Source organism: Mustelus asterias, chromosome 1 (genome assembly GCF_964213995.1).
Source record: "Mustelus asterias chromosome 1, sMusAst1.hap1.1, whole genome shotgun sequence".
Classification (NCBI taxonomy): Eukaryota; Metazoa; Chordata; class Chondrichthyes; order Carcharhiniformes; family Triakidae; genus Mustelus; species Mustelus asterias.
Window position 1 is genome coordinate 76,572,961 of NC_135801.1, and position 15,648 is coordinate 76,588,608.

At 42.7% G+C, this 15,648-nt stretch overlaps 1 protein-coding gene across 1 annotated transcript in view; it reads right to left on the reverse strand.

The window, feature by feature from the left end:
- LOC144507914 (uncharacterized) overlaps nt 1-15,648 on the reverse strand; it is a 77,452-nt gene that overhangs the window by 16,004 nt on the left and 45,800 nt on the right. Inside the window, exons 4-10 of the mRNA XM_078235469.1 lie at nt 12,586-12,687; nt 8,867-8,932; nt 7,711-7,833; nt 7,383-7,511; nt 4,833-4,958; nt 3,434-3,559; nt 1,860-1,934 (exon numbers count right to left, since the gene is read on the reverse strand). Of these exons, the coding sequence (XP_078091595.1) occupies nt 1,860-1,934; nt 3,434-3,559; nt 4,833-4,958; nt 7,383-7,511; nt 7,711-7,833; nt 8,867-8,932; nt 12,586-12,687 (747 nt within the window). The remainder of the gene's footprint in view (nt 1-1,859; nt 1,935-3,433; nt 3,560-4,832; nt 4,959-7,382; nt 7,512-7,710; nt 7,834-8,866; nt 8,933-12,585; nt 12,688-15,648) is intronic.

Here is a 15,648-nt window from a genome sequence, read left to right on the forward strand (position 1 = left end):
AATGTCAGCAGAAACTGAGAGTTACCAGCACATTGAACTGAAGAAGAGTCACAGTCTTGAGGCAGGTGAGCAACAGATTGCCATCTTCAGTGGGTGACTCTTGCAAAAACAGAGATATTCGCAGGGTGGTTTAATGCTGCAGCTATATGCTGTTCAGTTATTATCTTTTGCACCGTGCATATGCCAAATGATTCTGTTGATAGCAAAGGCAGAAAGGCCGCTTAGACTTGCGGTGCTAGTGTTGCATAGCAACAGCAGTCACACTGCATTCCGTACAGAACTGGGCTTTTCAAAACTTACAAAATGCAGTAATCCACTGTTCAGACTGTAAATCTGCGGGGGGGAAGAGGGGTGGGGGGGGGGGGGGGGGGGGCGTGCCTGGTTAAGATGGTCGGAGAGTCGGTGCAAACTCGATGGATCAAATGGCCTCCTTCTTCATTGCAGGAATTCTATGGTTTAGAAGGCAGCTAATTTTAGAGGTAGCACAATTATAACTTTAGAAAATCCACCATCAGGAGAGACCATCATATTTTTGAGATTCTGCCTTTTCCAAGTTGAGGTGTAACTGTGGCTGCCCCCTTTCATTCTCAGATATAGGAAAATCTGCAAGCTTTCTACAACTGTTTCAGACCTCAGAAGTTTTTACCGCCCCGCCTGCCACGGAATTGAAGCTGGCGAGGGGTGGACAATGGAAATGTCCATTGACCTCAGGCAGGAGTTTACAGTTCCAGGATGAGCGAGGCCATAAAATCCCGCCTGTAGTGTCTCCCTTTTCTTTCCAAAACTCTTAAATTAAATGCCATAGCAGGGGTTTTACAGACATTATCATCTCTGTAGAAGATAAATTCATTATGCCAGGAAGAGATGACACTTGGATCAAAATTTGTATGAGCTACTGGTTAAGACAGACATTTTCAAACCTTTATACCACACTTCATTTACTCATTCTGTCTGATAATCCTTGTGTTTACAAAAGCCCAGAAAAAAAGATATCAAACTAAAAACGGGATTTTGTTGGGGTTCTACATGAAATCTGGCAATGTGAAAAGCTGCTATTTGGCAACGTACATAAGATTGAAGAGGTTCAATAGGATATACTGATACTGAGGCTAGAATAAGGGTTATTCAGAGTGTCCTTCATTCCTTAGAGTCATTTTGCAAGGCTAATCTTCAGTTCTAAAACTGAAGTTTTCTAAACAGTGTAACTAATATCATGGAATGTATTGTAGTGAATAGGAACCAGTGTACAACATGTCATCAGTATATATGTATTTTTAATTTTACTGCCAAAATCTTGTGAATACTCCCTTCAATTTTCAGTAAACTGGTCCACTAGCATAAAAGCTAAATCTAAGCTTAAGTTTATTTATTAGTGTCACAAGTAGACTTACATTAACATTGCAATGAACTTACTGTGAAAATCCCCTAATCGTCACACTCCGGCACCTGTTCAGATATACTGAGGGAGAATTTAGCATGGACAATGCAACTAACCAGCACGTCTTTTGGAGTGTGGGAGGAAACCGGAGCACCCAGAGGAAACCCATGCAGACATAGGGAGAATGTGCAGACTCCGCATTGACAGTGACCCAAGCCGGGAATTGAACCCAGGCCTCTGGCGTTGTGAGACAGCAGAGCTAACCACTGTGCCATCGTCTAAATCTAAAACTTAAGTTAAGAAAGCTCACTAATTAGTTAAATTTCAACCCTTTTAGCTCCTGATGCAATCTAAAATCTGTCTGATGGAATCAGAAACTAAAATAACAGCATTAGATAAAAGGCTACTAACTGAACTGTTGTACCAGAGGCATCCAGGCAGAAGTTCCACATGATACATATTTAATAGTATGGTCTCATACCTGTTTTTTCAGTTTCTTCCCTAGTAAATCCTTTTCTTTCCTTTCTTTCATAAAGTCTTCCTCATAAGTTTTAAGCTGTGAAAAAAGAGTTGAAAAATCCCTTAACTGACATTTGACTACAGCATCAAACAAATATATAAGACCATAAGACATCGGAGCGGAAGTAAGGCCATTTGGCCCATCGAGTCCACTCCACCATTCAATCATGGTTGATTTCAACTCCATTTACCCGCTCTCTCCCCATAGCCCTTAATTCCTCGAGAAATCAAGAATTTATCAATTTCTGTCTTGAAGACGCTCAACGTCTCGGCCTCCACAGCCCTCTGTGGCAATGAATTCCACAGACCCACCACTCTCTGGCTGAAGAAATTTCTCCTCATCTCTGTTCTAAAGTGACTCCCTTTTATTCTAAGGCTGTGCCCCCGCGTCCTAGTCTCCCCTGTTAATGGAAACAACTTCCCTACGTCCATCCTATCTAAGCCGTTCATTATCTTGTAAGTTTCTATCAGATCTCCCCTCAACCTCCTAAACTCCAATGAATATAATCCCACGATCCTCAGACGTTCATCGTATGTCAGGCCTACCATTCCTGGGATCATCCGTGTGAATCTCCGCTGGACCCGCTCCAGTGCCAGTATGTCCTTCCTGAGGTGTGGGGCCCAAAATTGCTCACAGTACTCCAAATGGGGCCTAACCAGTGCTTTATAAAGCCTCAGAAGTACATCCCTGCTTTTGTATTCCAAGCCTCTTGAGATAAATGACAACATTACATTTGCTTTCTTAATTACGGACTCAACCTGCAAGTTTACCTTTAGAGAATCCTGGACTAGGACTCCCAAGTCCCTTTGCACTTTAGCATTATGAATTTTGTCACCATTTAGAAAATAGTCCATGCCTCTATTCTTTTTTCCAAAGTGCACGACCTCGCACTTGCCCACGTTGAATTTCATCAGCCACTTCTTGGACCACTCTCCTAAACTGTCTAAATCTTTCTGCAGCCTCCCCACCTCCTCAATACTACCTGCCCCTCCACCTATCTTTGTATCATCGGCAAACTTGGCCAGAATGCCCCCAGTCCCGTCATCTAGATCGTTAATATATAAAGAGAACAGCTGTGGCCCCAACACTGAACCTTGCGGGACACCACTTGTCACCGGTTGCCATTCTGAGAAAGAACCTTTTATCCCAACTCTCTGCCTTCTGTCTGACAGCCAATCGTCAATCCATGTTAGTACCTTGCCTCGAATACCATGGGCCCTTATTTTACTCAGCAGTCTCCCGTGAGGCACCTTGTCAAGGGCCTTTTGGAAGTCAAGATAGATAACATCCATTGGCTCTCCTTGGTCTAACCTATTTGTTATCTCTTCAAAGAACTCTAACAGGTTTGTCAGGCACGACCTCCCCTTACTAAATCCATGCTGACTTGTCCTAATCCGACCCTGCACTTCCAAGAATTTAGAAATCTCATCCTTAACGATGGATTCTAGAATAAGTGGAACATGAAAGCTATTTATTAAAATAGTAGCAGATATTGAGGCAAAAATAATGTAGAAAGGTAGTTACTATGGTAATACCCTTGTGTTAAGTAAAGTAAGTTTCGATTGTAGGTGTTCAATGTTTTTCTTCAACTCTTCTTTTTCTTCATTCATTCTTTCCCGGTCACATCTTTCTTTCTGAAAGTCTTCTTCAAATATCTGCACCTTTAACAGAACCCCAAACATTTTAAGAGCTCATGGATGTAATTTGGATTGAGCTATTCTGAACAACATTCCTAACTGTCCACAGAAGAAAGAATATAAAGCTTCTTCAGATAGATACCACAACACACATCGCTTTCTTGATGTGGTTGAGTGGAAAAATGAATTGCAAGGCGCTAGCTATGAAATTCTAAATGAGAAGTTAAAATATGGAAGACGAGATGGATACGGGACCAAAAGGAAAATCAGACTTTACATGGTCTGAACTAAAAAGCCAAATATTTCCAGGCTGCTGAACAAACTGGAACATTTCCATAAGTACCCATGGAAGTTGGACACATTATCATTCACTCCTATCACCAATATTGCAAGAAAAATAGGAACATCAAGTGCATCTTTACAAAAATGAAAGATAGTCATCTTCATGGTTCATTGACATCCAAATGTTGTCTACCGATACAGATGCCATTGTTCACATGTAGATGTGAACACAGTCTCAGGATAAGTGGATGTTTATTTAGGACTGAGAGAAGCAGAAATTTCTTCACTCAGTACGTTGGGGATTTTTGAAATTGTCTAGCCCTAGTTGTGGAGACTACACTATTGAGTATATTCAAGGCTTTGTTGAATAGATTCTTGATCTCTATGGGAATCAAGCGATACAAAGAGCAAGTGGAAAAGTGGAGTTGAGATTTGAAGGTCAGCCATAATCACATTGAATTGTGTAGCAGACAGGAGGGGGCAAATGGTCCACTCCTGCTCCTATTTTGTATGTTCTTGCATTAACTTGTTTTTCTTCCCTGTATGTGCAACTTGAAATTATATAACATCTTTGACATGGACCAACATCCAAAAGTGCTTCACAGGAGTTCGATAAAAAAATTGACAATGGACCATGGAAGGTGGTATTAGGACAGGTGACGAAAAGCTTGGTTATAGAGATTGGTTCAAAGGATTATGTTAAAAGGTGGAGAGAGAGGCACGACCATGAGAGGCCTCCCATTCTAATGCAATGCACGAGATTTCAAAGGCATGGCCACCAATGCTGCAGATGAAAATCAGGGATGCATACGATGCCAGAATTGGAGAAGGGTTGTTGGACTTGCAGGAGATAAGGGCGAGCCCATGGAAGAATTTGAAAAGAAGGGTGAGTTTTCTTTTTTAAAGAATTCTTAAGAAATAAATGGAAACAAAACAATGAGGCAGGTTTTTCTAAACTCCACACACCACACTCAGTTATAATTACTTGGAAAACATTCAGTGTGTTATATATTACCTGTTGCTTCAGAACCTCAATTTGTGTTGTCAGTTCTTCAGGATGAGATTTTTTCATTGTCTCTCCACTATCAAAACTGTGAGACGTGCAGGAAACATTCTGCTTTCTTAGAGCAGCTGACAGAGCCTGTAACAAAATTAATGTAAACACTTCAGACTAATAATTGTTATCCACTGTGTCACAACAGCTTTTTTCGAAACACATATATCCTCCCACTGTGTGCTACGACATGTTGGAGCTCCAGTTTGTTGAGCTATTGTGTCATAGTCTGGAGTCCATAGAGATTTTGAATGCCCTTAGGTGAGGTGCAGTGGCCATGCTAAATTCTCCTTCAGTGTACCCGAACAGGCGCCAGAGTGTGGTGACTAGGGGATTTTCACAGTAACTTAATTGCAGTGTTAATGTAAGCCTACTTGTGACACTAGTATTAAACTTAAAACACTTTTATTTTGAAGTTCCTTTTGTGAAACATTTGTGAGGTACAGCGCCACAGTATTGTTTACAAGAATAAATCGAGTCCATGGCAAAAGTGGGGCAGTCAAATGTCTGTCAGGTAACATCCTGCAAAAACTAAAGCCATTTTGATTCCCAGCGATATCCACCACCATCCAAACCTAACAGAACTGCTTGATCAAAAATAGAATGTTTTGAAAATTTGGAGGAGGTCTGTCAGCATTTGGAAAGATTAAAAATGGCATTGGCAAAATCTTTGAAGGACAGAGTTCCTATGAAGGATATATATTTGAACTCTACCTTGTCTTTTCTCTATAGAAACTGTCAGATCTTCTCTATTTCCAGCATTTTTGTTTTGATTCCATTTTTTTTCAAATCACTTCAATGTTTCACCCTGATAATTTACTGGCGTTGGCAATAAGATCCCAAATGTGGCTGCATTTATATTTTGCAAAATATGTAAGAACTATTCAGTAGGAAATAAAATACACTGATTCATTCTGGAATTATCACAGAACAATCCACTTTTAATCTATTAAAGCAAGAATGCAACTCTCACTGCGACACTTAGAAAGTCAAGGACTTGTGCATAAATAAATTCCATGTATTCAGAACTTTAATAATAAATCTTTTACAAAGTACTTCAGGTCTCCTTTGTGGATTTCTGTGTTGTGTGAAACAGCAGGAGACTGATATTTGAAGAGCAACTGGTGGATATAATCCAGTAATACAGAACACATCTGTTTCCTAGTTTTGGAATTGGCAGGTACCAAACTGATTGGGAATTTAAAAAAATTCTCTTATTCCATATTTTCTTTTCTATCAACAAATCTGTTCTCATTGTGATTTTGGACTTTAACTATTTAACAAAAACACTTGAATCATCTCTTTCCTCCCCCAATATTTGTTTTGTCAATTTTGTAGGTCTCCCATGACATCTACTGTTCCTCAAATCTACAAGGGAAATAAGTGAACAGCTCCCAGAGCCTTACTGATGCGAAGGGACTATGAAAATACAATGGCCGACAGGTTAAATAATTCTCCAAATTTCCTTTTCCTTCCATTTAAGGAAGAACATGGATGAGATTTTCCAGCCATTCCCACTGGCAGGATCTTCTGGTCCCACCAAAGGGGACACACCCCCCTCACCCCACCCCCCACGACGGGTTCTTTAGTGGTGAGACAGGCAAACCAAGCAAAATGCCATAGATATCGAAGGGACCGGAAGATCCTGCCGGCGGCCGATGGTAAGCCGCCTCCATCTCTGGAAAACACGTCACGGGGGGGCCCGGAAATTCCTGCTCTATGCTGCCACTGGGGCCGTTCGAGTATGGCCTGGAGGTGATCTAGAACTCAATATGGCACAGCAGGGAGTGGGAGTGGCACACACACATATACACACACACACACATATGTGCACACACACATTCTTCATAGAGTCTTAGAATCCCTACAGTGCAGAAGGAGGCCTTTCAGTCCATCTGTGCTGACAACAATCCCACCCAGGCCCTATCCCCGTAACCCCACATTTTCATAATCTAGCTCATTCGAACACAAATGAACTGTGCCACGAGACCAACCATTGAAAACCTGATTCCATCTTAGGAAGGAGCATGATCATTAAAGATTGGTTTCAGCTCCAGTACATTGTACAAATACCTAAAACTCTCATACTTCACATACCACACAAGACAATGTGCAGTACAGCACTTGGCAGCAGTTAACCAGATGTTTTTGTCTTAACTAAAAAGGACATAATAAAGAGGATCTTTTGAAAGTTTAACCAGAGGCAATTAAAAAATTATATCATTTTGAGGACCTTTTGTGAGGCCCTCCAGTCCTTCACAATATTGCCTGCTGAACATAAATGGACGAAACATATGCGATTAAGGCCTACTAACACAGAGTGCGAGATAGTGCCCATGTACCTGTGCTTCAGCACCTTCACAGGAGAGAAAACTGGGTCTTCAAAATTCTGAAGAGGATTTTGTGATCAAGAAGCAGGTTTACAGAGAAAGACTGACTTGTTTGTGGAACTATTCAACTTCACTGGGCAACAGGTGAACAAGCAGATCAGAACAAAGTAACAGTACAGACCTTATTCAGACGAGAAATTTCATATTCATAATATCCTTTCTCTTTGGTTATCGAGGTGTGGCATTCTTTCAAATGTTTGTTCTCCTCTTCAGCCTCAAGCAACTTTGCATTTAGTGTCTGCTTTTGTTCCTTTTGTTCAAAAAAAAAAGGAATAAAAAATAAGCAATAGGAAAACCAGATCTTAGGGAAACAAGCTTCAGCCAAATTAAAGTTACATTAACTGTGTCATTGCTGGAGCTTCTGAAGAACTCCAAGTTTTCTATTAAATGAATTTGTTTTACAGAATTAAACATCAATTATTTTCAAGGCAGTATTGGTAAAAGCATACTTCTGCCGTGTCAAGTTTTGCTTTAGCAAGCAGCAGCTTCTTATCGAAATCCCTCTGCTTCTGGTCCAACTCCTTTTCTAGGACACTCAGGGACTGTTGGTAAGTGGTGAACTTTTCCTTCAGCTGTAGAACATGAAAGCCAATGAAGGATCCATTACATGTTGGGGTACTATAGATGATTCAAGTCAAACAATCCTGTTAGGTCAGCGAAATGACTTACAGGTTATTGTTGAAAAAGAATCAAGAATCCAAACTGTCAAATCAGGACCCAAACACACAAGTCTAATTTTTTTAAAGTTTAAAGTTAAAGTTTAAAGCTTATTTATTCGTGTCACAAGCAGGCTTTCATTAACACTACAGTGAAGTTACTATGAAAATCCCTTGATCGCCAAACTCCAACACCTGTTCGGGCACACTGAGGGAGAATTTAGCATGGCCAATGCACCTAACCAGCACATCTTTTGGACTGTGGGAAGAAACCGAAGCATCCGGAGGAAACCCACGCAAACATGAGGAGAATGTGCAAACTCCATACAGACAGTGACCCAAGCCGGAATTGAACCCGGGTCCCTGGCGCTGTGAGGCAGCAGTGCTAACCACTGTGCCACCCCATAATAAGAATATTTGACACATTTTTTATTTGGATATTTGCTTTTTTTCCCCTCTCTGCCTTTCTACGTTTTAAGCATCCACCCACCCCCGCCCCCCCCCCCCCCCGCCACCCCCCCCACCCCCCCCCCCCCCCACCCCCTCTCCCCGCAAAGAATCAAACATCATTCCCAACCACGAAGGTGTAGAAATAACTGACTGCCAGGTCTGTGCGGATGTAATTCTCCACAAACTCACTAGGAGGTGTGTGAGAACACTCTAACCCATTCAGATACCTACAATCATTTCACAAAGTGCATTTACGTTGAGAGCATTATGGACTTGGTTGGAAATTAACGCAATTAATTTAACAAGAAGGTGTTGACAATAAAATAAAACAAAGCAGATTTTGGTTTACACAAAAACGTTACGAAGTATGCTTCAATAATTTTTAGAATTTGTATATCAGCAAGATTCATTTTAAGTGCGTGTACAATCCACACACGAGGTATACCACAAACAAAAAAAACCTAGAAAAAAAAGTGCAAAGTAGATGTGGGTGTTTTACCTTCTGCTCATACACCGCCTTCATGTTCCTGAATTCTTGATCCCACTGCTTGTTTATCTCCAGAAGCTGTCAGAACAATTAGCCATTGAGCCACATCAAACTAAAAAAAAGACATTTCTCCATACACAGCCTAAAGGTTCGAGTTTTTAAATGTTACAGATTGGAAAGAACCAAGCCACAAGTACAATCTTCACTGACATAGGAAACAACATGAAAAAAAAGCACAACTGCTCCTGAGTTTCCGAAACTTGGAAGAACATAATTCCAGGACATGCCATCACCAAGCACACCTGCCCCTCCCTCTCCTTTCAGCATTCCGGAGGGGCTATTCTCATCATGGTACCCTGATCCGCTCCTCAAATCACCCCCAACACCCTCACCCTTTCCCCTGGAACCTTCCTATGCAAGCACAGGAGATGCAACACCTACCCTTTTACCTCCTCCCTGTCCACCATCCAGGGCCCCAAATAGCTCCCTCCAGGTGTAACAGTGATTTATTATACATCTATCATACAGTATTCACTTGTGAATACGCGTTGATCTCTGCACTGGGAAGATCAAACACAGATTTGATAATCAGTTTGATGAATATCTTTATCCAGTCCACAAGTCTGACCATGAATTTCCAGCTGCCTGGCATTCTAATTCTCCTCCAGCCCCCATTCTAAGAAATAGGAGTATAATTTGGCCCCTCAAGCCTGCTCCACATTCAGTACGATCATGGTTGACCTGACTGTGGCCTCATCTCCACTTTCCGGTCTAATCCCACAACGCTTGACTCAAAGAGCAAACAAAGAATAAAGAACAAAGAAAATTACAGCACAGGAACAGGCCCTTCGGCCCTCCAAGCCTGCACCGACCATGCTGCCCGATTTAACTAAAACCCTCTACCCTTCTGGGGATCATATCCCTCTATTCCCATCCTATTCATGTATTTGTCAAGCACACCTGCCCCTCCCTGATCAGAAATCTGCCAAACTCAGCCTTTAATATTTTCAATTATATTATATATTCTACTACCCTCTGGATTAGAGAATTCACTTTATAATTTATATCAATGACTTGGATAAAAGGATTGATGGTATGGCTGCTAAATTTGCTGATGATACAAAGACAGGTAAGAGAATAAGTTATGAAGAGGACATAAGAGGAGGCTACAAAGGGACATAGACAGGTTAAATGAGTGGGCAAAGATATGGCAAATGCCTTACTGAAATCCATATAGACGACATTACATGACCCCTCTAAATTGTCCACCCTCTGCACCACTGTAATATGCTCCCTAACTAATACCGCTACTCCCCCACCTTTTTTAGCCCCTCCTCTGTCTCGCCTAAAACACTTATATCCCGGAATATTCAGCTGCCAGTCCTGTCCTTTTAACCATGTCTCCGTCACCGCAACCACATCCAAATTCCGCGTAAGCATTAAGGCCCTAAGTTCGTCTGTCTTACCCGTTACGCTCCTCGCATTGAAGCAGATGCACTCCAGACTTCCAGGCCCACTCAGGTCATCCTGCTCCAGAATGCTCTTCTTCTTAGCCAGCCTTACCCTGGCCCCCAGCTCGACCCCAGCCTCAGTACTTACTGACCTACTGTTTTGATCCCCACCCCCCTGCCACACTAGTTTAAACCCTGCCGAAACACTCTAGCAAAACTCCCAGCTAGGATATTTGAGCCCTTCCAGTTAAGGTGTAACCCATCCTTTCCGTACAGATGCAATCCTCTCATGAAGACTTCCCAATGATCTATGAATTTGAAACCCTTCCTCTTGCACCAGTCCTTTCGCCACGTGTTCAATTGTAGAATCTCCCTGTTCCTGGCCTCACTAGCACTAGGCACTGGGAGCAGTCCAGAGATTGGAACCTGGAATGGGAGGATTGTCTTGTGAGAAAAGGTTGGACAGGATAGCTTTGTATATACTGGAGTTTAGGAGAGTAAGAGGTGACTTGTTTGGAACAGATGAGATCCTGAGGGGTCTTGATGAGGTGGGTGTGGAAAGGATGCTTCCTCTTGTGGGAGAATCTAGAACTAGGGATCACTGTTTAAAATCAAGGGGTCGCCCTTTTAAGACAGAAATTAGAAGGCTGGTGGGCGGAATTCTCCAGCCACTTTACGCCACTTTACGCCCATTTTGCAGTGGGAAAATGTTGTAAAATCGGACATAAAGCGGCTAGCATGAATGCCGCTGGTTTTCGTGCCTGTCGCGATTTCACGACACCCGGATTTCCGCCGTGGTCCGCCTCTCGCCGGAAATGGGCGAGATGCTGATTAATTTATTTAAATTTATGTATATATTTATTTCAATGTGTTTAGTGAGCCCGACACGCAATTGTCCGGGCTCACTTGCCTTTATGGACTCGCCGGGAGAGGTCCTCCCTGGTGAGGAAAACACCGGCTCCCTATGAACGGTGGAACAGTCCTGTTGGCCTCGCCGATGAAACCGGAGGCCATTGAGGCCCCCTAGGGAGGCTGAGTGCAAGGCAGGGGGGTGCCCTTTGGGCAGTGCCAGACAGGCAGTGCCACCCTAGCACCTGGGCAATGCCCACTGGGCAGTGCCAGGGGCAGGGCCAAAGGGGGAGGGGGGCCGCTGCCACTCTGCATGCGATCGGTGGGAGAAGGTGGGGGCCGCAATCGGTCCGGGCGGAGGGGAGGCAGCGGGGACTGTATCTTAGGCCACAGACCCCTGCTATTGCAGGGGGCGGGGGTGGGGGGGTAGCTAGTTGAGGCTGCCTGCAGTAGCAGAGGCCTGACAGCTCTCTCTCTGTCTGTCAGACCCCTGCTACTGCTAATGCAGCATCAGACATCTGCACATATGCAATATTTTGCTCTACAGGCTGTCTAGTGAGTTAAGCCCCGCCCCCAGCCTCTCTGGCTAGAAACTAGCCCATCTTTTTAGAGACAGAGTGCATAAGACTCGGTGTGAAAACTCACCCAAAAAAACGGATCTGAAACTCTCCCATTTTCAGACTTGCTAGACACTTAGAAAAAAATCTCGTAAAATTCCACCCATTGAGTCCTTGGAACTATCTTCCTCAAAAGGTGGTGGTAGAAGAGTCTTTGAATATACTTAAGGCAGAAGTGGATAGATTCTTGATAAGCAAGGGGATGAAAGGTTAATGGGGGTAGGTGGGAATGTGGAGTTAAAGTTGCAATCACCCATGATCTTAGCGAATGGCGGAGCAGGCATAAGGGACCGAATGGCCTATTCCTGCTCCTAATTTGTGTGTTCGTATGCTGACTAATGACCCTCTGAGAAGAAATTCCTCCTCATCTCAAATGGGAGGTCTCTTATTTTGAGACTGTGCCCTCTAGTCCTAGATTCTCCTACGAGGGGAAACATTTTCTCATCAACTACCTTGTCAAGCCCCTCAAAATCTCTTATGTTTCAGTAAGATCACATCTCATTTTCCTAAACTTCGATAAGAATAGGCCCAACATGCTCAACCTTTCCTTATAAGACATCCCTTCAACTCAGGAATCAACCCAGCGAACCTTCTCTGCCTCCGATGCAAGCATATCCCTCCTTAAGTAAGGTGTGTTTTCATCAATGCCCAGTTCAAATGTAGCAAGACTTTCCTATTTTTATGCTTCATTCCCCTTGCAATGAAGGCCAACATTCCTTTGAAATGTACTATACAACAGTAAGCTGTTGTTGTATCCAGAAATGTTACAGAAAGAGGAGACGGGATTACAACTGCAATTTCAAAATGAAGGTACCTCTTTTTTCTGATTTTCTAAAATCTTAATCCGTCTCTCGCATGTTTCGTTTCCATCTGTGGAAGGCTTCCTCTGGTTTTCGATTTCCATTCCAGTCACATTCTACCAGGGAACAAAGACAGAAGAATCTTCTCACTCCCTTTTCTTGGTGACCCTTCTAGTTTTGCACTTTGTGGCATTCACACATAATTTATGTTAAATGCTTTAAACATTCATAATCAAAGTTGTTTTCAATGTTGGTAACGCTGAAATGCAAACTAGAACACTTTTTTAATTGATAGCAACATTTACTTAAATTCGCCATAGTCCCAGATGGCCACATGCTGCTCATCCCTTTAAGGGAGAGAGCTGACTGGCGGTGATTTAACCTGAGGATCACCACAGCTCAGGCGAGGGGCAAGGTTCAGAAGGCGAGGCCTTCATGAATAATCTCAGCCGGTACGGGAATTGAATCCGCACTGTTGGCGTCACTCTGCATCACTAGCCAGCTGTCCACCCAACTGAACTAAACCGACAATTACTGGCATCCTTTCAGGAAATCAAATATAGGGAAGAATTCTGCTGGATTGCCATATTCCTTGATTTTCTTGTACATTTATTCAATCATTGTGTTAATCACTGTTAATAGCAATCATCTACTGATGCTAATTTAACTCGCTCATACTGGCGGGCTCATTAATTCACATTCAACTAAGTCCCTTAAAAAGGCAATCAACAATCTCAGCATTTAAAAACAATGTTTTTCCCAATCACTCAGTTATTCTTTCCAGTCCAGTGCTTGATTACATAATACAGCTCCCTTCACTGAGACTCAGTTGTTTTCCCATTTCCAAATCTCAGGTTAAAGCTGACCTTTGACCTTTGCATCCTCTCAGTTTATGGCCATTTCTATCATTTCCCTTTCCTCTTCAAGAACATTCAGAATGTTGTTTGCAGCTCCATATTCACTTAACCCACAATGCCTTGTTTGAATCTTATCAGTCTAGTCTCTGACCAGCCTCCCATCCATTGACTCTGTCTACACGGGCGGCACGGTAGCACAGTGGTTAGCACTGCTGTTTCACAGCTCCAGGGACCTGGGTTCAATTCCCGGCTTGGGTCACCGTCTGTGTGGAGTTTGCACATTCTCCTCGTGTCTGCGTGGGTTTCCTCCGGGTGCTCTGGTTTCCTCCCTGTTCTCTTCCTGTGCTCTTCCTGTGGGGGAGCACTTCAGCGGTCACGGGCATTCGGCCTCTGATATTCGGGTAAGCGTTCTCCAAGGCGGCCTTCGCGACACACGACAGCGCAGAGTCGCTGAGCAGAAACTGATAGCCAAGTTCCGCACACACAAGTACGGCCTCAACCGGGATATTGGGTTCATGTCACAATATTTGTAACTCCCACAGTTGCGTGGACCTGCAGAGTTTCACTGGCTGTCTTGTCTGGAGACAATACACATCTTTTTAGCCTGTCTTGATGCTCTCTCCACTCCCATTGTTTTGTTTCTTAAAGACTGGATTAGTTGTGAGTATTCGCATTCCAACCATTATTCATGTAAATTGAGTCTGTGTCTTTATAAATTCTGTTTGTGAACAGAATTCCCACTCACCTGAAGAAGGGGCTTAGAGCCTCGAAAGCTTGTGTGGCTTTTGCTACCAAATAAACCTGTTGGACTTTAACCTGGTGTTGTTAAACTTCTTACTGTGTTCCTCCCACAGTCCAAAGATGTGCGGGTTAGGTTGATTGCCCTTAGTGTCCTGAGATGTGTAGGTTAGAGGGATTAGTGGGTAAAATATGTAGGGATATGGGGGTAAGGCCTGGGTGGGATTGTGGTCGGTGCAGACTCGATGGGCCGAATGGCCTCTTTCTGTACTGTAGGGTTTCTATGATTTCTACTTCCCACTGCCTCGGAAAAGCAACCAGCATAATTAAAGACCCCACGCACCCCGGACATTCTCTCTTCCACCTTCTTCCGTTGGGAAAAAGGTACAAAAGTCTGTGGTCACATACCAACCAACTCAAGAACAGCTTCTTCCCTGCTGCCATCAGACTTTTCAATGGACCAACCTTGCATTAAGTTGATATTTCTCTACACCCTAGCTATGACTGTAACACTACATTCTGCACTCTCTCATTTTCTTTTCTATGAATGGTATGCTCTGTCTGTATAGTGCGCAAGAAACAATACTTTTCACTGTATGCTAATATATGTGACAATAATAAATCAAATCAAATGCACATAACCTTCTTTTACTTCACTTCTCTGAAGCATTACTGTGCCATTCTCCTCCACAGCCCAGTTCTATCCCAGGTCTTCATATTTTATTCGCTACATCTTTCTTCATTGACCTACACTAGTGCTGCAATGACATTGAAAATCCTATCCCTCCATAGCCTCCCAATCCTCACCTAATCTCTACAACCTTCTCTATATTTATAACCCTCTCCATGCTCGCTAATCTTCTGACTTTGTCTGTGTCTTTTATGAATTGCTCACACCCTGCTGTTCCAGCATCATTCACAAAAGTTTCAGTCATTTCAGACTACTCTCTAAACCAAACTATAGTCACTCCGCTTCTCTTAACTATCTCTGTGAAAGTTTAAGGCCACTATATAAATTCAGGTTGTTCTTGTTAACCAAAGACCTTCTACCATTTTCCTTAAAAACAGTTTGTGAGTACACAGCACAGTAAGAACAAAACAGTTTTGTACACAGCCTTACAATTTCTATCTATAGTTGAAAAGATTAATCCAGTATTACCTGTATTTTGATGCTATAGTCCTCTAAGGGTTAGAGATTTTTGACCCAGGTGTTCAAACAGTAGCAGATAAAAACAATTGTGTAACTTGAAGACACTTTTTAAATCTATGTTCACTCACCTTTGTAGAATCTCTCCCTTTATTCATCTGAAACACTCTGTTTACCATAACTTTTGGGGCTTGTCAAGACAAAGACTATGTATTTCCAGCTCCAACTCAATACAGTACACCGATTCAAATTTGTTCTCATATCCAGATTTTTAAATGATCCCAGTTCCTTTATCATATTTCAAACCACACCAAATTACATAAAGAGACACTACA